This window comes from Ylistrum balloti, unplaced genomic scaffold (assembly GCF_031769215.1).
Source record: "Ylistrum balloti isolate Yb309-2 unplaced genomic scaffold, AGI_CSIRO_Ybal_v1 Utg370598, whole genome shotgun sequence".
Taxonomy (NCBI): Eukaryota; Metazoa; Mollusca; class Bivalvia; order Pectinida; family Pectinidae; genus Ylistrum; species Ylistrum balloti.
Genome location: NW_026782370.1, coordinates 615,523 through 642,055, shown reverse-complemented (window position 1 = coordinate 642,055; position 26,533 = coordinate 615,523). Strand labels below are relative to the sequence as shown.

The following is a 26,533-nucleotide window of genomic DNA, read 5'->3' as shown; positions in this document are numbered from 1 at the left end:
ATGGCGGAAGATGCATTTTGTGATTTTACACCTGACCTGGATCCTTCACTTTTGAGTCAGATGTCCAGTTACGCTTCTCGTCATAACGAAGAAAATGAAAACTTCGGTAAGAATTTCTTGACCGCACCTCATGGTCACTCGGATTGTGTGGCCATTGACCTTGTAGGGTGCATTGAACGGTAGCCATGTTGGTTATGCGTATATTTGATAGCTGATCCACTTTCATCTGCGTTACATAACGTATCATAACGACAAGGTATATACAAATATTACGTAAATACTGACGAAATGATCGAACTTACGATTTTAACAGCACGAGTGGATGAAAAAGTCGTCATTTGTAGTAATATAATGTGATTATTGTTGATGATTTCCAGGCGGGTAGTCACCGAGAAAAAATGTCAAAATGACCGCAGGCCATCGGATTACTGTTATTGTTAAGTTTAATAGTTTGATTGTTGTAATAATATTTATTAGTCATAGACTGCAATAAAATACTGATTACGAAATGGAAATTTGTCCCTGTAAAATGATAACGGGGAACTAAAAGAATATTTATTATTCTTTAAAGATCAAGGTTGGAATTTATGCTTATTGTCAGGAAAAAATAAAACCCCATTCTATATTTTAATTTTTGTACTTAATATGATTATATATAAAGATATGTGATTTCACAATTGTTTACATTTTTAAATTTCTTCCTTAAACAAGGGATATATATTTAATAGGAAAGGTTCAATAAACAACATTGTTGCCTTATTTTCATTTAGATTTTTCATTTTAAGTTAAAAGCATAAATTGTATTTAAAAGTGTTAAAAATATAGCTATTTTCACACTTATTGAAACAGTGTCAAAACCTCAATACCAATATTTTTTCCATTTTTGTTGTTAATGTTGTTATTTCAGTTTGCCCAAAAATGGTTTACTGTCTCATTTAGTATTTAATTAAATGCATTTTCTACCTTTCCTCATTATTGCCCATTTCAATACATTCAAATAATAGGTTAAGGCACGGGTTAATGAACTTGTATGAAGTACTATTCTAGTAAGTCTTTAAAAAATCCATTCATTACCACATTTGCTGTGAGGCTAAGCATAATTGGTTTCCCATAATTAATGTAAAAATGAAATAAAATAAGTTAGTTGAACATTAATTTTTTTTATCACCAAACAAAAATGAATGTTCCTTGTACAAAATAATGATTTGATTTATTTTTCTGAAGTATTGTTTTTAAGTGTCCCAAATTTATTCATTCATAGAGTGGAAAGTTCATTACACTGTCTTCCTGAAGAACTTATGGTACATGTACAAGGAGATTTTATAAAATTACAGTACATTCAGATTACTTGTCATGGAAATGTTGAAAATGAGATATACATGTTCATCATGTACTTCAGGAATTACCTGATAGGAAAAAAGAAATGGAAAAAAGAAATCAAAATTTTCATATACCAATGAGTAGGGGGAAAATGTGACTGCAGGTACATATGAGAATTTAAGTGTTTATATAGATTTTATGGTAAGTTAACACTTTAAGAAATAGCTTAACATGCTGTCAGATTTACACGACCTCAGAGGTTATAATCCAACATCAGCTATATTTTATTCTTCTTCAGATGTAGATACAAGTACATACATGTGTTTGTATGCAGGTATTAGTGATTCGGTTTCAGCAGAAATGCTGATACCTAACCCTGGTGAATACTAGTCGCAATATAGCACTCGGCTAGAAAGAACTTAAGCTCAATCAGTTGAGCATCAGACTAGTAAGCAAGAGGTTCAAGTCCTAGCAGAGGCATTGGAATAAATAATGACCTATTATATATACATAAGTAGCTTTTGTACTTTCACTTTTCAATTACATTGCTATTTTAAACTATAGGACTTCTCTCCATGGGGAAAAAATGTTACTGAGAACAAGAGTATGGTGTAAATTTGAATGTTTTAATGTTTCTTTCTTGATTTATAAAATCATATAGTTCACTACACGTAAGAAAATTTCATAAATTCACTAAGCAATTTTACCCACTTTTCAAGAAATTATTGCAATTGTGTTTCTTTTTGTTTGTGAGAAAAATGGTTTAAATAAAAAAATAATTATGTTGCATTAATCCTAATTTCCAGCCGGGGGATCTGCAGGACGCAAGCCATCTGGTGGCCCAGGGTTTTATATGGATCAATATGCAGCCAATATGGAAGGCGTTGCCGTGCCGATGATGAATATGTCTACTGACCATGACACAGAAGGAATGGCATTATCAACGACAACTACTGCAGCAGCAGGTCTCTATGAACCACACAACAGTAATTACGCAATGAAACCTGAAAAGGGGTTACCCCCAACCCCACCAGGTAAAGGGACACATAAGGAGTTACTCCCCTTTAATTTTCCCTGAGCCATACTGCATATACATATGAAAAATGCACATCCTTTTACCCAATCCTGCTGAAATTACAACCAGAATTTAACTACCATAGTCCCAAACACTGCATTAACCAAAAATTTCCCCAATTCCAATTCACCAAATATAGTCCCCGATTCTGATATACCCTCTATAGTCCCCGATTCTGATTTACCCTCTATAGTCCCTGATACTGATGTACCCTCTATAGTCCCCGATTCTGATTTACCCTCTATAGTCCCTGATACTGATTAAACTCTATAGTCCCCGATTCTGATATACCCTCTATAGTCCCTGATACTGATTAAACTCTATAGTACACGATTCTGATATACCCTCTATAGTCCCTGATACTGATTAAACTCTATAGTCCCCGATTCTGATATACCCTCTATAGTCCCTGATACTGATTTACCCTTTGTAGTTCCTGATACTGATTAAACTCTATAGTCCCCAATTCTGATTTACCCTCTATAGTCCCTGATACTGATTTACCCTCTATAGTCCCGGATACTGATTAAACTCTATAGTCCCTGATACTGATTTACCCTCTATAGTCCCTGATACTGATTTACCCTCTATAGTCCCGGATACTGATTAAACTCTTTAGTCCCCGATTCTGATTTACCCTCTATAGTCCCTGATACTGATTTACCCTCTATAGTCCCTGATACTGATTTACCCTTTGTAGTTCCTGATACTGATTTACCCTCTATAGTCCCTGATACTGATTTACCCTCTATAGTCCCTGATACTGATTTACCCTTTGTAGTTCCTGATACTGATTTACCCTCTATAGTCCCTGATACTGATTTACCCTCTATAGTCCCTGATACTGATTTACCCTCTATAGTCCCTGATACTGATTTGCCCTCTATAGTCTCTGATACTGATTTACCCTCTATAGTCCCTGATACTGATTTGCCCTCTATAGTCCCTGATACTGATTTACCCTCTATAGTCCCTGATACTGATTTACCCTCTATAGTCCCTGATACTGATTTACCCTCTATAGTCCCTGATACTGATTTACCCTCTATAGTCCCTGATACTGATTTACCCTCTATAGTCCCTGATACTGATTTACCCTCTATAGTCCCTAATACTGATTTAACCTCTATAGTCCCTGATTTACCCTCTATAGTCCCTGATACTGATTTACCCTCTATAGTCCCTGATACTGATTTACCCTCTATAGTCCCTGATACTGATGTACCCTCTATAGTCCCTGATACTGATTTACCCTCTATAGTCCCTGATACTGATTTACCCTCTATAGTCTCTGATACTGATGTACCCTCTATAGTCCCAGATACTTATTTACCCTCTATAGTCTCTGATACTGATTTACCCTCTATAGTCCCTGATACTGATTTACCCTTTGTAGTTCCTGATACTGATTTACCCTCTATAGTCCCTGATACTGATTTACCCTCTATAGTCCCTGATACTGATTTACCCTCTATAGTCCCTGATACTGATTTACCCTTTGTAGTCCCTGATACTGATTTACCCTTTGTAGTCCCTGATACTGATTTACCCTCTATAGTTCCTGATACTGATGTACCCTCTATAGTCCCTGATACTGATTTACCCTCTATAGTCCCTGATACTGATTTACCCACTATAGTCCCTGATACTGATTTACCCTTTGTAGTCCCTGATACTGATTTACCCTCTATAGTCCCTGATACTGATTTACCCTCTATAGTCTCTGATACTGATTTACCCTCTATAGTCCCTGATACTGATTTACCCTCTATAGTCCCTGATACTGACACAGTTACAGTTTCAGCTTAAAGCACAGTTACAGTTTCAGCCTCAAACACAGGTACGGTTTCAACCTCAAACACAGTTACGATTTCAGCCCCAAACTTGGTTTAACGATTGCAGCTTTAAACACAGTAACAGTTTCAGCCCCAAACACAGTTATGGTTTCAGCCTTTTGTCACAGCCTTTGGAACTAGTTGTTACTACCTATCCTAGGTTTCTGGTTGGTTTGAAATATTGCAACAGGTTATCAGCAACATCTAGCAGCACTCGTATGCTTTATAAACAATTCAACACAGTGTCATGCATCTATAGTCTCGCTATGAAGCAACCATGTATTATACGTAAAAACTAATTAACAGACTAGGTGTTCATGAAAATATTCAGATGTTTATATATTGAGACTTGTCAAGCACCAACTAGCATTGCTCTGGTCGAGTCTTGGAATGGTCCTTACCAAGTATAGTCAGCACTGATTTAACCAATTTTACACAAGTGACATAATGTTAATATAGTAGAAGTAGAATGTATTTCCAGTGAACTTCTTCTAAAGTTTACTCTCAGTCTAAACTATTGACATATAATGATAAAGGGAGGCCATCTGAAACTGTCCCATAATTTGTTCTTTTTTATGTTAATTCTTTGTGTATTATTTTTATAATGTGATGATTCATATTTGTATAAACGATCGATAAAATCTTTCGTGTGACACAAACTGTTTCAATAATTTTGATAAATTTCAATACATCATACTTACCGTAATTCCCCTTTATCAATTAATATAACATTTTTGGTTTACAAGACTCATAATGCCTATTAAACTTTCAACTATCACTAAGATTAATTATTGGTTTTCAGGAAGTCCACAAAACCATAAAAACATGACATCCCATGTACAGCATGGTCCCATGACAATGTCTGTTGCGGCTATGGTTGCGGCCTCACAACAACATTTGCTAGCCAAACCTGTACCGATGAGGCGACTGTCAGATAAAGGTATCAACCAGACTCGATCTTCTAACCTTAACTACACAAACCCAGTGGATACGTTCCTCACAGAATCCATGTTAGGACAAGGTAAGTCAGGAAATAAAAAGCTTCAAAATGGTTTTTAATTTTGGTATATGTAGGTGTAACATCTACCTGTACATAATGTCCTAGGTGTATCATCTACCTGTACATAATGTCCTAGGTGTAACATCTACCTGTACATAATGTCCTAGGTGTATCATCTACCTGTACATAATGTCCTAGGTGTAACATCTACCTGTACATAATGTCCTAGGTGTAACATCTACCTGTACATAATGTCCTAGGTGTAACATCTACCTGTACATAATGTCCTAGGTGTATCATCTACCTGTACATAATGTCCTAGGTGTGTAGCTACCTGTACATAATGTCCTAGGTGTATGGCTACCTGTACATAAGGTGTAACATCTACCTTTACATAATGTCCTAGGTGTATCATCTACCTGTACATAATGTCCTAGGTGTATCATCTACCTGTACATAAGGTGTATTATCTACCTGTACATAATGTCCTAGGTGTATCATCTACCTGTACATAATGTCCTAGGTGTAACATCTACCTGTACATAATGTCCTAGGTATATCATCTACCTGTACATAATGTCCTAGGTGTAACATCTACCTGTACATAATGTCCTAGGTGTATCATCTACCTGTACATAATGTCCTAGGTGTATCATCTACCTGTACATAAGGTGTAACATCTACCTGTACATAATGTCTTAGGTGTAACATCTACCTGTACATAATGTCCTAGGTGTATCATCTACCTGTACATAATGTCCAAAGTGTATCATCGACCTGTACATAATGTCCTAGGTGTAACATCTGCCTGTACATAAGGTGTAACATCTACCTGTACATAATGTCTTAGGTGTAACATCTACCTGTACATAATGTCCTAGGTGTAACATCTACCTGTACATAATGTCCTAGGTGTATGGCTACCTGTACATAAGGTGTAACATCTACCTGTACGTAATGTCCTAGGTGTGTAGCTACCTGTACATAATGTCCTAGGTGTATGGCTACCTGTACATAAGGTGTAACATCTACCTTTACATAATGTTCTAGGTGTATCATCTACCTGTACATAATGTCCTAAGTGTATGGCTACCTTTACATAATGTCCTAGGTGTATGGCTACCTGTACATAATGTCCTAGGTGTATCATCTACCTGTACATAAGGTGTAACATTTACCTGTACATAATGTCCTAGGTGCGAGCTACCTGTACATAATGCTCTAGGTGTATGGCTACCTGTACATAAGGTGTAACATCTACCTGTACATAATGTCCTAGGTGTATGGCTACCTGTACATAAGATGTAACATCTACCTTTACATAATGTCCTAGGTGTATCATCTACCTGTACATAATGTCCTAAGTGTATGACTACCTTTACATAATGTCCTAGGTGTATCATCTACCTGTACATAATGTGTAACATCTACCTGTACATAATGTCCTAGGTGCGAGCTACCTGTACATAATGCTCTAGGTGTATGGACACCTGTACATAAGGTGTAACATCTACCTGTACATAATGTCCTAGGTGTATGGCTACCTGTACATAAGGTGTAACATCTACCTGTACATAATGTCCTAGGTGTATCATCTACCTGTACATAATGTCCTAGGTGTGTAGCTACCTGTACATAATGTCCTAGGTGTATGGCTACCTGTACATAAGGTGTAACATCTACCTGTACATAATGTCCTAGGTGTGTAGCTACCTGTACATAATGTCCTAGGTGTGTAGCTACCTGTACATATGTCCTTGGTGTATCATCTACATGGTGATTTAAACCAAAGACACCAGTATGCCAGTATGAGATGTTGGTACCAAGGTTTTTACGAGTACTTGTCCATCACATGTTTGTGACTGAAACAGAGCATCTAGAACCATCAATTACAGTCATATATGGGAGGATTTTAAGATTGAAATAGAAATAGCATTCTCATGGATTGAATTAATCATACCCTTTAATATGAATCACAATAAGAAACTTTCAAAGTTGCTTTTGGAAGCCATAGTGAAATTTTACAATAGCCTGTTGCATCCTGGGATCAATAGGTCATCTGGTCAAATTCTAGAGTGACTGCCATGCTTGTTTTTGATAAGGATGACTTGGTGTAACTTACAAGGAATAATATTAGAATATAAGAATTTTGTCAGCATGCAAGGAGGGCCTTTGTTAATATTTAAAAGAGAGACGCCGATGCCAATTGGGTTTGGTAATTGCTTTTTTACATTTCTTGAAACGGGTCAATAAAATACAGGATTAACTGTACAATTCAGTTACAAACTGATATCAAATAATTCACTGACGATCTTGATAAATTGCTTTCGTTGTCTGTTATATCAACAAACTTTGATCAACATAACGGTTACCACATCATAAGAAAGGATATGACTTATATCCCGGTAGGTCTTATATGTTGATAAAATCGCAAAATCATTAAAATCCCTGTGGCTTATACTCAGGTGCGGTTTATGGCCTGGGAAACATAGTAGACATTTTGAGAGATTGTGTTCGTTTTTAACATGACTTATTTGCTACGTATTGTATAAGATATATTGACAGATTGTGTTTAACATGCATCATGTAAATGAACATGTTTAAGTAAGACACCAAAGATATTGTTGATGTTGCTGCTTTTTATATCAGCATCATATTTATTAGAAGAGAAAATATGAAAATATAATTAACTCCATTTTCAAAGCATTTTCTTATCATGTCAAAGTTCATCGTAGATGGATATTGAAGCTGTGTTGACGGCGATTTGATTTTAGACTTGGACTGAAGCTTTTCATCTGGAACTTATTTTTGAGAAGACATGACATCTGTTTATAATGGGATGAAGCACCTGTAAAATACTACAATAATCACTGGTGTACAATTATCTATAACTTAACAATAATAACATCCAGATTTAAGAGACAACTACTACTGCTGCCACAAATGTTTTCATTCTTCCTTGTACGTGTCGAAAAGAGATGATTATGCTTGGTACAGCTTTGTATCTCCAAAATTGGCCAGGAAAGTACCCATTGTCAAGTACAGTAGGCCATCAAGAACACTGCTAAGTCTACTGTTTCCCTCATAACATGTTCCTGGAATCCTTTTGTATTTAGCCTGCTGTCATCCGATGGTGGGCTATTCAGATCACCCTTCGTCCGTGGTCCTTGGTTCGTGCATAAAAATTTCTGTTGTTTTTTTCTTGATACCTAGATCAGAAAAAGAAAATGTCTGGCATATGTAGATTCTCCCTGGTACCTTGTTGTGCTCATTCAATTTCAGGACTGATGAGAAAAGTAAAATTGCTGACAGGCAGCCATCTGGGATTTCAACAATGAACATTTTTATCACTATTTTTTCATATGTAGGTTCCCCTTGGTCCCAAGTTGTACCCATTTAATTTTTGGATTGATCAGAGAAAAAAGATTAAAGAGGATGGCCAGCCATCTTGGATTTCTACAACGAAAGTTTGTTATCCCTATATCTTCAGTGGGGATTTCAAATTTTGTACAGTTGTCAGCGAAAACAGAGGAGAGAACAGAAATGAAAGGAAAAGATCCATTTTTTTTTTTAAAGAATCCCTCTGGTATCTATTGTTAAGGAATCACAAGCCTTCAGTATATTACACTGATGCAATAAAAGGACTGATTGGTTTTTTATGCTTTGCCTTAACTGTGCTGTTTTCATAAAATAAAGAAATAATTAAGAATATCTTCACAATTTTAGAAAATTCCAACATTGTATGGGGACAAGTTACTCTAAAATTGTACTACAATTGCGAGAACTATTTTATGAAATCCTTCCCAGTCAGAAGTATTTTGGGTTTCCTTTATTTCCTTCAAAGATCTGGTATGGAAAGAGAACAGATATTGTTAATGCAGTTCTACTTTTTTGTAAAATTATTTCTATTAGATATATTGAACAGAAAGAAACTATTGAAAGGTTCTGTTCACTTGTGTGTCAATTCCAGAGAACCAGGGGAAGTCATATTTCAAGCTTTGAATCTTATTTACAAATTTATGGAAAATTGTTTCTGTGTGGCATGATTTTTGCATTCGTTTGAAATGGAAATTGAAGAATGGCTGGCCATTCGCCATTGAAGAAATATTGAAGTTTGAAACAGCGATAATACCAATATAATGTTGGAGTTATAGTGTATCAAAGTTCTGAAAATTATCAATTCTGACTCAGCACGGTGTTCTAGATGTTGTATTGAATTGTGCATGTTTAGCTTGGTTGTGTTACCTATACTTACAAAGGGTAAGGATACATGGCCAATCATTAGGAGAAGGTTAGAGGTTCTGTATCCCTGGCAGTTTATGTATCTCAGAAAGATTAGAAATGGACCAGTCCTTGCTGTCAAGGTTGACTGAGGGCAAGAAACATTAAACCTATTACACTGGATGGAATGTGACAGGTCTCTCACATGTTGTTCAATGCGGTAGTCAATGGCTACCACAAGAAGAATCCTCAAAATGATCCTGGCTGTTGTCAGGGAGATAAATTGAATGAGCAAACATTTCCAAGGTTATATTTTAAAAACCAGTTGGGAAGACAACCCTTGTTGACCTCTAGGGGATCTGTTCTTAAAAACTTCATGGAATGGGAAAGATGCCTAAATTGTTTGTTGAAAACAGTAAATTGTTGTTAACCTACAGAACCGATCTGTTAGATGGTGATATTACAGGACTGAGGGGATATCACTGTGATTGGATGACTGCCACCACATGTTCCCTAAAGAGGACACATTCTATCCTCTATCTGATGTATGTTAGAGATATGTTACAATTTGTTTACAAATGGACAGTAAGCTTTACAAGTCATTCCGTTTAGATCACCATCACTTGACCTGGCACCTGTGTATCTTTTGATACTATGATAAATGACCGATGGCCTAGGTACTAGTGTCCATGGTTTTAACATGTATAAGTGGTGGTCGTTCATCCACGAAAGGCCCTTTAGGGGTAATAATGAAAAATGTTTTCACACAAAACAAAGCAATAGTTATGATGGATTGAATAGTCAGTATTCACCGCCTTATTTATTGATTTAAATCTAGTACTGTCATGTATTTTCAATAACATACATACAGCAATGCTTTGCTTAAAACAATTTAATTTGTCTGATCTATGTTTCATCAGCACTATATATACCATAAAATTCACTTGAATTTCTCAATGGTCTGTTGCTATCTATACTAGGTAGTAATTGGGCCAGTTGTAAGGGGGCAAAGTTTGGATTTAGTATTTGAATAGAAAATTATTGTTGATAAATTTTTGAATTATCCAAATTATACTGAAGTGTTTAGACTTGCTATCTATTTCTGTTATTTATTTCTTGTCTCTGTTGCAGTTGACTTTGACGATGACACAAAAATGAATTGTGGAAATATAGATAATAAACCATTAGGAGTAATCCTAGTCTGAGCTAGGTCAATTTAACAATGATGAAAATATTGTTATCTCTCCCATGATGCATTGGTAAAAATTTTCTATGGAAAACAGGGATGAAAATGGATGGTTAAGTCTACGAAAGAATTTGAGAGTACATTGTTTAATTAATTTTTGTCAGGGACTAAAAATTCTCAAAACAGCTACATTATATACACTTTAACTCATTCAGATTTACTCATTTCACTTTCACTTCCTCTTTGTTAAGAAGCAAGAATTTACACAAATGTGTCTATCCTGAATTCAAATACATTTAGATGTGATCCCTTATTGTGGCCCCATTCTAAACTTTAGGATGGTCAGTTTTTTTGCTATGGTTGACTGATTTGTGTGATAAATGATGAAAGCATCTGTATACAACCTGACCAAGTCTGTGATACACAGATCTAAAGGAAAGCATTTCATGAATTATCACCACCAATCACAGATTTGATATACAAGAATGCTGACTTAGTGGAGATTTTTTCTTCAATTTTAGGACCCAAATATAAATATTTCAGTCTGTTTCTTGATTTTTGACATTTGGGTGAAAATAACAAATATTTAAAGGGTCGCACAACTCTTTCTTTTATTATTATGAAAACTTTTCCCAAGCATTTTCCCGTCAAAACAAAGTCTTGAAAAAAAGTTAAATTTCAAAACACTTTTGAATAAAGGATTTAAGCAAATTTCCAAAATTTTCATTTTTCTGTTGCGATGGAGATTTGTGGCAGTCAAATCAAAATTGAAAAAAAATCTTTTTTTCTGTTTATAATCCCAGTATCATTCTTTTGCAACTTGATTAACAAAGACATTTGCTGGAAACAAATCCTGTCATGAATTCTTATTATTCAGGAAAATAAATTATAAACGAGTCAAAATGCTTATTTCCTGTTACATATTCAGACATTTTTGGCAGTAAAACAAGTAAACCAGTTTTTGCCATTTTTTAAGTAGTTTCTGCCATTTAACTTTAACTAATTATCAGAACAAAAGTTAAATTTTCTAAAAGATCATTGACACCAATTAGTAAAGAGATTTTAGACAAAGGTATTTGAATTTGTTGGTGAAATGGGATTGTTTTTTGTTTTATGTAAGTAGACTTAAACTTAAAATTGGCAAATAATATTGTTTGCTAAGAAAGTTTAGGAAACAATAACAATTGTATCTGAATGTTTCTTACTTTCAAAAAAACTCAAATTTAACTATGATTATAATGCAACATACGATATTGGTGTACAAAAGCTACTTCTGCATTTGTATTCAACAAAAACCCTCTTACCGGATGTAAAGTGATCTATTTTCTGAAATAAGACCAGGGGGCACACAAGTAATTATCAACAAAAAGAGAAAAAAACAAAATACCATCATTGTTTTAAAGAATATGACAGGCTCAGTGAGTTTCATAGAAACCTGTCTGAATCTGATCTAACATTACATACGTACAGAGTTCTGGTCTATTAAAGACAGAAATTATGGTTCATATACAAATGTGCACAACAACCATAAAATGAATTAATGAGTAATTTGTGAAAAAGAATTTAGGATCATTATGAAGCATTGTTGCCCAATGACCACATCATACCATTGTAACAAAATAATACTTCGGTTTTGAACTCTAGTTAACATTATAAATCCTACAGATATGTATAAAATCAGGATTACGATTCACAGAAAATTATTGTGTAAATGACTAAGTTGGTCGTGAACTTTGTATAGTACTTGTAATACATAGGTATTTAGTGATGAAGTAACCGTTGAAAACAGGTATTGTTTGTGTAAATACATATTGACGCAGGACTCCCTCGTACCAAGTATATGGAGCAGTATCTTAGATAAAACTTACGTAAATTTGTATAGACTGACCTCTGTTTGACCAGGGGTAGCCTGTTCATGTTGATTAAACCCAGGTATTGCTGATCTCTGTTACACAGCAGACTCCTGCTGGTCAACAAAGGGCAACAAAACAAAAATCTGCGCTAACCTAGTATGGTGTATTTTGTTAAAAAATTGGAAATTGACATAAAACACGACATTATAATTGAAGATGTATCTAGGAATTGTTCCTTTTATTAAAGTGTTTTAATGCAAAAAGTGAATAAAAAATTTCTGTATTTAGAAGATCATGAAAGCTTATAGATGAAAGTTTGATAGGTATGTAGTACAAGAAAAAATAGTATTTGGCAGCATGAGCTCAGTGGAAGATTTATACAATATGTATGTGTGTATTCCACACATGATGTTCATGACTTCCCTTTTTAAAAATCTGTTCTTACTAATTCATATGACAAGATGTAAGCTGACTGTGCTTTAGATATCAGTAACATGTATTGCTTCTAATAGGCCAATGACCATTTACTTACTAACACCTACAAGTATACATAAGAGTTGTGCAAGATCACCTAACCGGATAGATTGTGGTAGTACATACACTGACCAATAGGATCGGTCAGTGTTAATTCTAGACCATTTCCACATGACTGACCAGTGGTTCCTCAATAAGTAAATAATGTAAGACTTAGGTAAGAATGGTTGAACCATTCTTTTAGTCCATTATGTGAGCTTTAACACTGACTGACCACCTTGGTACTGGTCAGTTCTTCTTGCATTGCTTGACGAGTCAGCATTAGGCATTCAGTGAACTCTGTACAGTAGCCAGTTAACTTCTGAGTAATCATTAAAAGACAATGTGATATTTCAGTGGAGAAAGGAACTTCATGATGTGTTAATTAGATATAAAAAGTTATTTTTGAACCCGAGGATTTAATAACCAGTCACCCGTGGATTATTTGGATCACTAGTTGGGAAGTGAGATTCAACATTGAGGTTGATACATCAGAAGATTGTTTTAGTGTTAGTGTACAAAATAAGAAAACTGCAGTACATTAAGGTACCAAAGTTTTGTTGGTCAAACAAAGTGAAGTTTATCCAGAGTGATTCTTTTATAAATGACCGCTGTCCAAAATGGATTACAGCAGTAGCTACATGACATCAGGGCTGATGGCTGGTCAGCCACATCATCCTCCCAGCCTGTCACCAAACTCTTCATCCTCAGCCATCGGCTTTGGATCCTTAGGGTCAACATCAAATCTCTACAATGACAACAATGGATTAGGACAGAATGGTTACTTTGGATCATCAATGTCTGGGCCGAGTTTTAACCAGCAGTCATACTTCAATCCTTACCTACAGTTACAGGGCCTAGGTAAACACACTACCCAGTTCTGTTTGTCTTCATCCCTTATTTGCCTATAAGGTGTCCTACAAGTAACCTTTACAAAGCATACCAAAAAAGTACACCGGGGTATCAGATTCTTGACTAAGTTTTCAGTGGTATCTCTTTTAAATTTCTTGGTTTTACTTAATAGTAGTGAAAAAGAAAATTTAACAGGTCATGTGACATTTTAGATCAGTTCCTTAAGTTATTGTGTATATCTGTCATCAATAATGCTTAACCTGTCTGTAGGGTGTTTGTCCAACATAGATGTACTCGTTTATAGACTTATTAAATTTCAATTACTTTTCAAAATCGTGATTTTAATTGATGCATATATATGATTGATCATCACTTTTCTTCAACATTGGTAAATCATGATGGATATGTCAGCAAGATGTCAAGTTTTGATCAGAAATGTTATATTGAACAGCTTAGAATTGTGAGAATCTCCCATATGTTTCAGAAATCTTTTATTTTATATTCAGACCATGGTTGATCTGATTTGATCATAGAAAACCCTGACTGGCTATAGTCAAAACCCGAGTATAAGGAATAAAACTCTGTGAGGAAGTTAACCTTCAGTGTACTGATTTTGTTTGTGTCCTCCATAATGGGCAGCAATTTGATATAACAATGTTATACTGTTAAATAGTCACTAATGCTATATTATACTAAAAGATCATTATATTCATAAGTGACATATTTCTGTTGATCTTGTGTGTGCTCTTTACATGTGTGTTCTTTATCCACATGTGTGCCCTTTATCCACACGTGTGCCCTTTATTCACATGTATGTTTTTTATCCACACGTGTGCCCTTTATTCACATGTGTGTTCTTTATCCACATGTGTGCTCTTTATCCTCATGTGTGTTCTGCCCTTTATCCACATGTGTATCGGTAGGTTTTTAGTAAACTGACACAAAATTTTAGTACAAGAGGATTTCTTGAGCATTACCTTTATATCAGTTGCCTATGAAATGATAAGTTTTGGCAAATCTGTGAAATTCAAGTCTCGTAAAAAAATATTTGGGTTTTACTTTAAGTTACAAATCTTAAGTCATGGCCATCAGGTTGTAACAGACTTATAGCGATCTGGGCAGAAATATTGTAAAACCTCATTCATAAGGGAATGTAGTAACCAGTAACATGAGAACAGATCTGCCAACTCCTCTGAGTAAAGGGCCTCTGATATCTAGCAGACAGATCGTATCAACTGCTCTATAATTTCTGGAAATTATGTGTGCAAGTGATGAAACAAGATATAGATTAATGTTATGTCAAGGGAGACGATAAAATATTTCTGGTTTGAATTAAATTCAACACTTAACCGATTTTGGAAGTAGAGAATTTCCCAAACTAAAAGAAACTTTTGTGTAAACTTGGAGTTCTTGTACCATAGATGATGTAACAGCCAGGATAGAGTATCTAATGAGATAGGTTTAAAAGTTGGTCTTGCGTCTCGGGGTAACCCTGATTATTTATCTTACACATGTTACTTAATATCACATTTCCTTCTAATACTACATTATATGGGAAATTCATATGATGCCGTTTTTATAAACTTTTCAGTCAGTGAGAAAATTAATATACTTGGGTTTGTAAGTGAATTTTGAAATTGAATAATTAAGAAATTAAAAACAATAAGTAATTTGAAAATTGATATTTGATTGATTATCATCAGAAAAGTATGAGATGAAATGCCTTGGCTTTGTTGGTGGTTCTACTCTGTGGTGACCGGGGCTGTTGGGGTCTGTCTGGGTTGGTTGTGTATACACTATTCAACAGTAAAGGTATAATGTTTGAAACTTATTCAAACAATCATGAAGAAGACATTTTAACACCAAGCTCTGTTTATTTTCACAAAATGTTTTATTGATCTATCCTCAGTTACCAGTCTGATTTACTCTATAAAATCTGTTCAGGTTATGAAGATGGTGTAAAAGGTATTCAACCTTGATCATTTGGATAAATGACATTCTGACCATGCCTACTGCCCTACAACTGGTCAGTTACCTAACTTTGTGTAACATATTTGAAAGCTATGGTCTGGCTACAGGGATTACTGACCTCTGGTCAGTCTGGCTGCCCAGACAGCTTAGCTAGTATGAATTACTTGTTACATAATGTGACACATTGGTCCTATTTGTTAGATAACCATTATGATCTATACTAATTAGAACTGTCTGTCTAGGTCAACTGTAAAGGTAATTTGTATATTGGGAATGGATGTGATCAGTCTTACATCCACTATTGTGTTGATCTGATGATTACACTGAACTTCATTTCTACCTTAATCATATGTTGTATTTTGTACAGGTGAAATGTACACTTCTTGTGAATTTTTTATAGTGAAATATAGATGGTATTTTGTATGGGTGAAATGTACCTTATCAGTGAAATATATAGAGTGAAATATAGATGGTATTTTGTATGGGTGAAATGTACCTTATCAGTGAAATATATAGAGTAAAATATAGATGGTATTTTGTATGGGTGAAATGTACCTTATCAGTGAAATGTTTATGGTGCCTGAAATGACATGTAGTGACATTAAAAGCATGTGTAGACATAGGTATGAAAATGTATGAGCTGACTATAAAGTTGACAAGTCAGTTTGGTTACAACTTATATATTGTACACTGAGATGTCACACACCTTGTATTGTACAGATGAACAGATCCAATTTGGTATCTTTGAAAGATATGTTCCCTACACTCTGGACTCCCTCATCTTAAGAGATTGAATTATTAGATCTATGATGATAGGTTACTCTTGATACTTTCAGTTATATACATATAATTGTTATATAACCAAGGACATTCTTTATAAACTCTGCAATGCAAATCCAAATAGTGAAATGGTGGACTATTCAATGTGCACTTCCTCTGTGGTCTGTCCATCCGTCGTCCATCCATCATCCATCCGCCCATAAACCATTTTTGTTACCCTTATTTCTGGGAAGACTTCATTGGATCAGATGGCCATTTTGGATTTTGACTTTGAAGGTTTGTTATGACTCTTCCTTGAGAATTTTGGCTTTGATATTTCTCAAATATTATGTGTTGGTTCTTTTTAGTCCTGAACTGTGCCCATTTGATTTTGAGACTGATCAGAAAATCAAAATGGCTGACAGGTGGCCATCTTAAATTTCACCCTTTAAAGTTTGTTATCACTATATCTTGAGAACTATAGCATAGATATTTCTCAAATGTCATGTATGTGGTCCCCTTGGACCCTAGTTGTGCCAGTTTGATTTTGGGACTGATCATATAAATAAAATGGCTTCCAAGGGAACCATCTTGGATTCGCAATTAAAGATTATTATTGCTATTTCTGCAAGGGAATATTCAAATTTCTGATCATTAATAGCAAAAACAGTAGAGACAAGAAAAGGAGGGAAAAGATAGATTTTCAAACAACAAATAAAGAACAAACAATGGTGGGTACAAAGATCCCACTGGGGTCTTTTGTAATAGTAGACCATTTCCGTGTTGTAAGAATATCATATCTTTGTTATTTTCGTAATTATATCTTAGAAGCTGTCTACAAAAATTGTTTATGTCAAAACAACAAAAAAACAGCACAAAACAAAACTCCCAAAAAATCAATAAAGAATGTTATGTCTAATGATAATGTGTTAACAATTCTGATGTATTTTGTTATTATCAGAATTTGGACCTGGAGATTTGATTAAGTCGATAAGCTACAGTAACGAAGCAACAGTTCACCATACAATTCATTGTAGTCTGTATTTACACATACCATCTCTTCTTTAAACCCCATGCACAGGCAGATTTAATATTTCACAAATGCTTGTATTTTAGATATTCCAGATGAAAGAATTTACAAACAAGATTTTGAGAAGATGGGTCTAGCCATCAGTTACACTACACAAATCAGCCTTGAGTAACAATCCCTCTCCCATCCTTGATCTTAAAGTAATGGGCTACTTCTGTCAGAATTTGTGGTTAGTGCAGCATATTTTGGCCATGAATGATAGGTTTGAGTGATCAACATGAGGTACTGTTGTGTGCGGCTAACTTTTCCTCTTTAAATTGCAGCAGTAGTCTAATTTAACTTATCTCTTTGAGTTGGAATCCTTGGAATTCCTGTTTGTTTGGATCTCCTTCTGTTTGTTACTAGTAGATACAAGGCCTCTCCTGATGTTTTCCGTCTCATTGTACATGGTGCTGTCAATATTTGTTAGAACATAACCAACAGACAGCCCTCAAAAGTTGCTTATGTAAATGGTTCATTATTTATGTCTTACTGGAAAATATGGACTGGACAGAACACTATAAACTGACAGCTCTCTTAACTGGAAAATATGGACTGGACAGAACACTATAAACTGACAGCCATCTCCTTACTGGAAAATATGGACTGGACAGAACACTACAGACTGACAGCTCTCTTAACTGGAAAATATGGACTGGACAGAACACTATAGACTGACAGCCCTCTCCTTACTGGAAAATATGGACTGGACAGAACACTATAAACTGACAGCTCTGTTAACTGGAAAATATGGACTGGACAGAACACTATAGACTGACAGCCATCTCCTTACTGGAAAATATGGACTGGACAGAACACTATAAACTGACAGCCATCTCCTTACTGGAAAATATGGACTGGACAGAACACTACAGACTGACAGTTTCTTAACTGGAAAATATGGACTGGACAGAACACTATAGACTGACAGCCCTCTCCTTACTGGAAAATATGGACTGGACAGAACACTATAAACTGACAGCTCTCTTAACTGGGAAATATGGACTGGACAGAACACTATAGACTGACAGCCATCTCCTTACTGGAAAATATGGACTGGACAGAACACTACAGACTGACAGCTCTCTTAACTGGAAAATATGGACTGGACAGAACACTACAGACTGACAGCTCTCTTAACTGGAAAATATGGACTGGACAGAACACTACAGACTGACAGCTCTCTTAACTGGAAAATATGGACTAGACAGAACACTATAAACTGACAGCTCTCTTAACTGGAAAATATGGACTAGACAGAACACTATAGACTGACATCTCTTGCTGACAGTGTTGGAGGGACTGTCATCAAGTTCAGTCAGTAAAGGCCACTCTTGTCTGACTTGACAGTGTTCAGTCAGTAAAGGCCATTCTGGTCTGACTTGATAGTGTTCAGTCAGTAAAGGCCACTCTTGTCTGACTTGACAGTGTTCAGTCAGTAAAGGCCACTCTTGTCCGACTTGACAGTGTTTAGTCAGTAAAGGCCATTCTTGTCTTACTTGACAGTGTTCAGTCAGTAAAGGCCACTCTTGTCTGACTTGATAGTGTTCAGTCAGTAAAGGCCACTCTGGTCTGACTTGATAGTGTTCAGTCAGTAAAGGCCACTCTTGTCTGACTTGACAGTGTTCAGTCAGTAAAGGCCACTCTTGTCTGACTTGACAGTGTTCAGTCAGTAAAGGCCACTCTTGTCTGACTTGACAGTGTTCAGTCAGTAAAGGCCACTCTGGTCTGACTTGATAGTGTTCAGTCAGTAAAGGCCACTCTTGTCTGACTTGACAGTGTTCAGTCAGTAAAGGCCACTCTTGTCTGACTTGACAGTGTTCAGTCAGTAAAGGCCACTCTTGTCTGACTTGACAGTGTTCAGTCAGTAAAGGCCACTCTTGTCTGACTTGATAGTGTTCAGTCAGTAAAGGCCACTCTTGTCTGACTTGACAGTGTTCAGTCAGTAAAGGCCACTCTTGTCTGACTTGACAGTGTTCAGTCAGTAAAGGCCATTGTTGTCTGACTTGACAGTGTTTAGTCAGTAAAGGCCATTCTGGTCTGACTTGACAGTGTTCAGTCAGTAGAGGCCACTCTTGTCTGACTTGACAGTGTTCAGTCAGTAAAGGCCATTGTTGTCTGACTTGACAGTGTTTAGTCAGTAAAGGCCATTCTGGTCTGACTTGACAGTGTTCAGTCAGTAGAGGCCACTCTTGTCTGACTTGACAGTGTTCAGTCAGTAGAGGCCACTCTTGTCCGACTTGACAGTGTTCAGTCAGTAGAGGCCACTCTTGTCTGACTTGACAGTGTTCAGTCAGTAGAGGCCACTCTTGTCCGACTTGACAGTGTTCAGTGAGTGAAGGCCACTTTTGTCTGACTTGACAGTGTTCAGTGAGTGAAGGCCATTCTGGTCTGGTGTTGGAGGGTTGTGATCAAATTTGGTCAGTGAAGATGAGGGTTGTGTAGTTCCAATTCATCAAGGACACTGTGCTTTCAGAAAGCTGTCCTTTGTGGTCATGGTTGTGTCTATTGGGCAGTTGACTGTATTTGGCAGTGGATTGTAAGTAACTGACCTCCCAAATGTTGTTCAATGAGGTAGCCTCCTTCAGGTGAACTACTGCAAGAAGGTCTGGCTTCCAAATTGACCCTGGCTGTTCACAAACTTACACACAGTGTGGTACTGGAAATTAACTTTGTACTTTATTTTCTACAGGCAATCGGATCACAAATCAAACAACATGACCAGTAAATATATAACTTGTTTGGGCTTTTAAGAACTCCTTCCTGGATATTGATATTAGTTACCTTGACCTTTGACCTTTAAGTTTGTAAACATATATTTATGCATGCTTTTGTAAGGTCAATGCTCTGGTGATAGACACAAGGTCAAAAGCATTATTGTGTACCTTATGATGAAAAGCAACCCAGGAAAGATAATATTGTTGGAACTGAAGTTAGTGTACTGTGTCATCAAAGTCACAGCTGTTAACAGTTGACAGTGTTAATATTTTCGAGTGAAACAAAGTTGTGAATGATGTTGCAGGGATATCTTTCATGTTGAAATCTGAATTCTTCATCTACAAGAGACCTATTTCATGTTGAAATCTGAATACCTTGTCTACAAGAGACCTATTTCATGTTGAAATCTGAATACTTCGTCTACATGAGACCTATTTCATGTTGAAATCTGAATACCTTGTCTACAAGAGACCTATTTCATGTTGAAATCTGAATACCTTGTCTACAAGAGACCTATTTCATGTTGAAATCTGAATACCTTGTCTACACGAGACCTATTTCATGTTGAAATCTGAATACCTTGTCTACAAGAGACCTATTTCATGTTGAAATCTGAATACCTTGTCTACAAGAGACCTATTTCATGTTGAAATCTGAATACCTTGTCTACAAGAGACCCATTTCATGTTGAAATCTGAATACTTCGTCTACAAGAGACCCATTTCATGTTGAAATCTGAATACTTCGTCTACAAGAGACCTATTTCATGTTGAAATCTGAATACCTTGTCTACAAGAGACCTATTTCATGTTGAAATCTGAATACCTTGTCTACAAGAGACCTATTTCATGTTGAAATCTGAATACCTTGTCTACAAGAGACCTATTGATTATTGTGCTCAATCCTGAATTAGTTAAGGATGAAACATTGATCAATGGGTTAAAAAAACCCATTAAAAAAATCCACAGTTAATATTGCCAAGAGGAAATTCAAGAGGAAATTATTCTGATATGTTGATAAAGGATGTTAATGCTCAGCTAGGTCTAAATTACATTATATTATAAATTTTAGAGAGATAGCTAGCTACCTGTTTTATCAACACACAAAGATCTGAGAATACATACAGAAAGCTCAGAAATACCCTTTTTTTTGGCATTTTGATGTGAGTCTAGGTATAAATGGAAAGCTGTTTCTATCAATAGAATGATTACATCAGAATTCAGTGGAGTTACAGGTCTGGTAGAACTCACCAGGAGTTATTTTTGGTGAAATATTCCTGCTACAAATTACAGCTAGTGTAGATGTAGCAGTGTACTATAGGACCTGTTAAAACCAGACATTGTTGTCATGCCAACACTTAAGGATTGGTATGATAGGAATACATACTTGAAGTTTGCTAAAAAAAATATGTCTTCTATGTGTGTAAAATGTTTAAAGAAAAAAAAAGATATCAGAAAATTTTGTGTGATTAAGAATTAGAGAACATTAACAGAAGATTTTCGTTACCTTTCAACATTATACTATATAGATTTCACCTTCAAGAGAATATTTGGATGAAGGAAATGAGAAAGATACACTTATGTTGATAGGAATCCTACATGAGTATGTAAAGACTGAATGCCACTCCTGGAAGTTAGGAGAAGTCTTATGTGTACAGTAAAATATCAAAACCGATAGAAAACTTGGGAATCTACTGGTATAAGTTTGCCAAGTACAGCATTGAAGTGTGGACCAGTTTTTAAGATTGAGATGGCAGTGATAAGGTTGGAGAAAGTTATTTGAAAATACACTGATGTTGCAGCAGCTGCTTGCTCATGTAGCTACAGTTTTTTCTGACAAATGATATCACATATTCCGTAAACACAATTTAAACGTTTCAAATTTCACTCCTAACACAAAATCTGAGTCCTTCTGGTCTAGTGATAGCTTTATAGGAAGCTAGGGCCAAAAGGTTTATAGGAAACTAGGGCCTTATAGGAAACTAGGGCCTTGTAGGAAACTAGGGTCTAAAGGTTTATAGGAAACTAGGGGCTTATTGGAAACTAGGGTCTAAAGGTTTATAGGAAACTAGGGCCTAAAGGTTTATAGGAAACTAGGGCCTTATAGGAAACTAGGGCCAGGAAACTAGGGCCTTGTAGGAAACTAGGGTCTAAAGGTTTATAGGAAACTAGGGGCTTATAGGAAACTAGGGTCTAAAGGTTTAAAGGAAACTAGGGCCTTATAGGAAACTAGGGTCTAAAAGTTTATAGGAAACTAGGGCCAAAAGGGTTTTAGGAAACTAGGGCCTAAAGGTTTATAGGTAGCTAGGACCAACAGGTTTATAGGAAACTAGGGCCTTATAGGAAACTAGGGCCTAAAAGTTTATAGGAAGCTAGGGCGAAAAGCTTTATAGGAAGCTAGGGCCAAAAGCTTTATAGGTAGCGAGGGCCAAAAGCTTTATAGGAAACTAGGGCCTAAAGGTTTATAGGAAGCTAGGGCCTGAAGGTTTATAGGAAACTAGGGCCTAAAGGGCCAGGAAACTAGGACCTTATAGGAAACAAGGGCCTTATAGGAAACTAGGGTCTAAAGGTTTATAGGAAACTTAGGGCCTAAAGGTTTATAGGAAACTAGGGCCTTATAGGAAACTAGGGTCTAAAGGTTTATAGGAAACTAGGGCCTTATAGGAAACTAGGGTCTAAAGGTTTATAGGAAACTAGGACCTTATAGGAAACTAGGGTCTAAAGGTTTATAGGAAACTAGGGCCTTATATGAAACTAGGGTCTAAAAGTTGGTGTATGAATTTACATGTGAAATGTAACAACTATGAAATGAGATGACATTTGACAGGTTGTCGTGGAGTATTATCAAAAACACAGAAATCTTGGTTAAAAGTTACATCAAACATATGTATTGATGTGTATATTTCTAGTGAGAGTAAATTGTGCATTAGAACAGATTTGTTCTGTTAAAAAGGTTATAGACAGCACCTTACAGTGGAGTGCACACCATCTGTTTCTAATAAACTTCCACACCTTAGCATCACTTATGTACAGTGTTACGTGCATACACCTACAGATGTGTACCGTTACCATGGAGCTGGGCTACAATAGCTTGTACAAAACAAATCACATAATTGACAATTAGGTTTTTTGCATAAAAAAGCTATATACATTATTGTAATCATTTTTTTTCTTTGTGGCATCTGACTTTCCTAATTTATGAGATTTCCTGTAGCTGTAAAATCAAGGAAGCATTAGGCAATGGTAAAGGCTTCGCTAATCAGGTATTGTTACAACACCAAACAAAAATTCTTCAATCTACATAAAAACTGGTACATTCTCTATTATTTAAGTACACAAAACATTTATCATTTTAATTGATACTGGAAATAGATGTGATAACATTAAAACTGTAAGGGTTATCACTATACTAAAACTGGTACATTTTGTATCCTGTAAGTACACAAAATATTTATCATTTTAGTATTGTTGATACTGGAAATAGATATGATAAATTATTTTAGTATTGTTGATATTGAAAATAGATGTGGTGACATTCAAACTGTAAGGATTATCACTACACTAAAACTGGTACATATTGTATCCTGTAAGTACACAAAATGTTTATCATTTTAGTATTGTTGATACTGGAAATAGGTGTGATAACAATTATCAAGATGGACTATAAAGGTTGTAGCTTAAAGTACTAATTACTGAAGTGTGGATTTATAGACAAGCTTTTTATTTCCATTGGTTTGTTTACTATTATAAAGTTTATCATATATGTTATACATTTTAGGTTATGTATTATAATCCATTCCTTATCTAGGTTTTACTGACTGATATTGTATGTTAAATGTTTCAGCGGCAGTAGCAGCAGCCGGTAGCTCCCCGACTCTAGCCAGGGCCTTAGCAGCTGTACAGCAAACACAGAAAAGACCCAGAAGTGAAAAGAAGGCATTTCCTTCAGAACAGAAAGACAGCAAATATTTTGAACGACGAAAACGAAACAACCTTGCAGCTAAAAAATCAAGAGATGCTAGAAAGTCTCGTGAAGATGAAATATCAATTCGTGCTAGTTTCTTAGAAAAAGAAAATGCCATTCTTCGAGCTCAAGTTGCAACTTTACGTGAAGAAGCGAATTCACTCAAACAATTACTTCTACAAAAACGTTCAAAACATTAATGTGATTTGTTCAGGAAATAACAGACAGATAATGGAGACTGTCATAAGTCATCACATTGTTAAGAAAACCGGTGTTTTTGTTACAGTTTACGTGTTTTAACACTTACCTTGCTATTTTCTCACAAATGATTCGTTAGTTTTTTTTTTACCATTTCCTAGAAAATAAGAATGAATTTGGAAGCTTGAATTTGATAGCTGAATCAGTTGAAATAGAATTGACCGCTGATGCTTTAGTGGTGGTTTAAAAAAATTAAATGCAAAATAAAATTGATATAGTTTAAAGGATATGATTAATAATCTTAGTTTAGACAGTGTTTACCAAGATTAATGAGGTTTCATTGAATTTCATTAATATTTTGATTGGTTTTATTAACGGTATAAGAAAATTGATACAGATTTCTGTGATATAGATATTGATACCATGTACATTGATCTTGGTATTCCACGCTGTATACATTCTCTTGTCCAGCCCAAACCTTCTTTTAATCGACTCGGAGAGTATACGAGAAAACCTGCATGAAAGTGTGATATGAATTTTTTTCTGGTCTGGACCAAGGACATCATGTGTTGTGTCAGAAATTAATTGTTAGTTTTCTCATCATGACATCGTTAGAAGATATATCTGTAGAATCATATAGAGCATGTTTTATTCGTGTTTATTACTCAAAGATTGAAATCTATGAAAGCTACTCCTAAACTAATTGAATTTATTTTAATGATACTTGCTGGCTATAAATCCTATCAGGTTCAGTTACTTCCCCTTTTTGGAAAGACAATAATGTTTAACGAAATAGTGGCAATAATCCTTATACATTGTAAATGTGCGTAATCTGGATTGGGTTTAGTTACAAAGTTATGCCACTTTGCAAAATTTTTGACAATTTCTTACACTGCTGCACTGTCCAGACATATTTTTTTATTGCAAAATGACATCATGTGGTGATGACAAAAAAATTGACCTATGAAAATGTTCTAGGAATTATTGAGCACAAAATTCCTCCATACCTGCGTGATTTGTTTTTATATCCTACATTAAAAGTTTTCATGGGCATGTCCATTACTGAATATTTGTACGAACAGTCAGATTTGGTATCAAGGTTCTTTTTGAGAGGTTTGTCTATCCCATGTCACTAAAATTGAATACCGTTTTATTATAGTAAGAATAACTCTGATATTTGGGGGTATGAGTTAGCCTAGGGATGACAGTTCCAGCTTGCTTTTGATAACTAAAGGGATACAATATTCCTTGTAATGTTTTTGAATTCTAAATTCCAGTCATCTTGACTGTGGTCTTTGTTTGCTTGACAACATTTCAGAATAATTCCAGGTCGTACAATGGATCATTTTACACACAATATCATACCCAAAATGTATCACCTGTACAATGTTACATGTCTAAAATGAATCCTGTGGTGACATCACTACCACATGCTAAATAAGGCCATTATATTTACTTGTATATTTTGTTTTTTCTGAACTGTTTACCTTATTTCTAACATAACCTTATGAAAAACATGATATATACAGATGATATAAATTACAGGTGCTCACAACTCTGGTAGCTACAACATCTTCATTTTGTTCTCACTAAATACATGTCTGTGTCATTTATGAATATACCCGGTAAAATTGAACCATTTCTCCTGATTTTGTTCTTGCTCATATTTGTTTTAATTGCAATCGGCTGATAAATTTTTGACAAGTAAACGTATCTTTGCAGTTACAAGTTAACCTCACCTGAATGCGTCTGTTAATGAAAGGGAGACAACTCTGTTGTCATTGTGTTATGGAATGTAGAAATTTTTGCGGCATCATTTATGTTATAATCATTAAGTTGAACACTTGGTTGTGGAGAAAGTGATGGATAAAACGTTTCTCAAACTTTAAAATTTATTTTAATTGCTAATAACTGATTGATGTATGCATAAACAGACTTGATTGGAATATCAATCAACGTACCAGATTGTTTTGTGTGTATACAGTAGTATATTTGTGCCT

At 35.4% G+C, this 26,533-nt stretch overlaps 1 protein-coding gene across 1 annotated transcript; it reads left to right on the top strand.

Annotated features, from left to right (window-relative positions):
* On the top strand, positions 1-24,535 carry LOC132556883 (hepatic leukemia factor-like). The gene is made up of 4 exons (XM_060221339.1): positions 1-106; positions 2,127-2,354; positions 5,033-5,251; positions 24,216-24,535. The coding sequence occupies exons 1-4, from the start codon at positions 1-3 to the stop codon at positions 24,533-24,535; spliced, it is 873 nt and encodes a 290-aa protein (XP_060077322.1).
* The last annotated feature ends 1,998 nt before the right edge of the window (positions 24,536-26,533 follow it).

Coding starts and splice junctions, on each gene's coding strand:
- LOC132556883 (XM_060221339.1), top strand. CDS start 1: ATGGCGGAAGATGCATTTTGTGATTTTACACCTGACCTGGATCCTTCA. Junction 107..2,126: donor CGAAGAAAATGAAAACTTCG/GTAAGAATTTCT, acceptor CCTAATTTCCAG/CCGGGGGATCTGCAGGACGC. Junction 2,355..5,032: donor GTTACCCCCAACCCCACCAG/GTAAAGGGACAC, acceptor ATTGGTTTTCAG/GAAGTCCACAAAACCATAAA.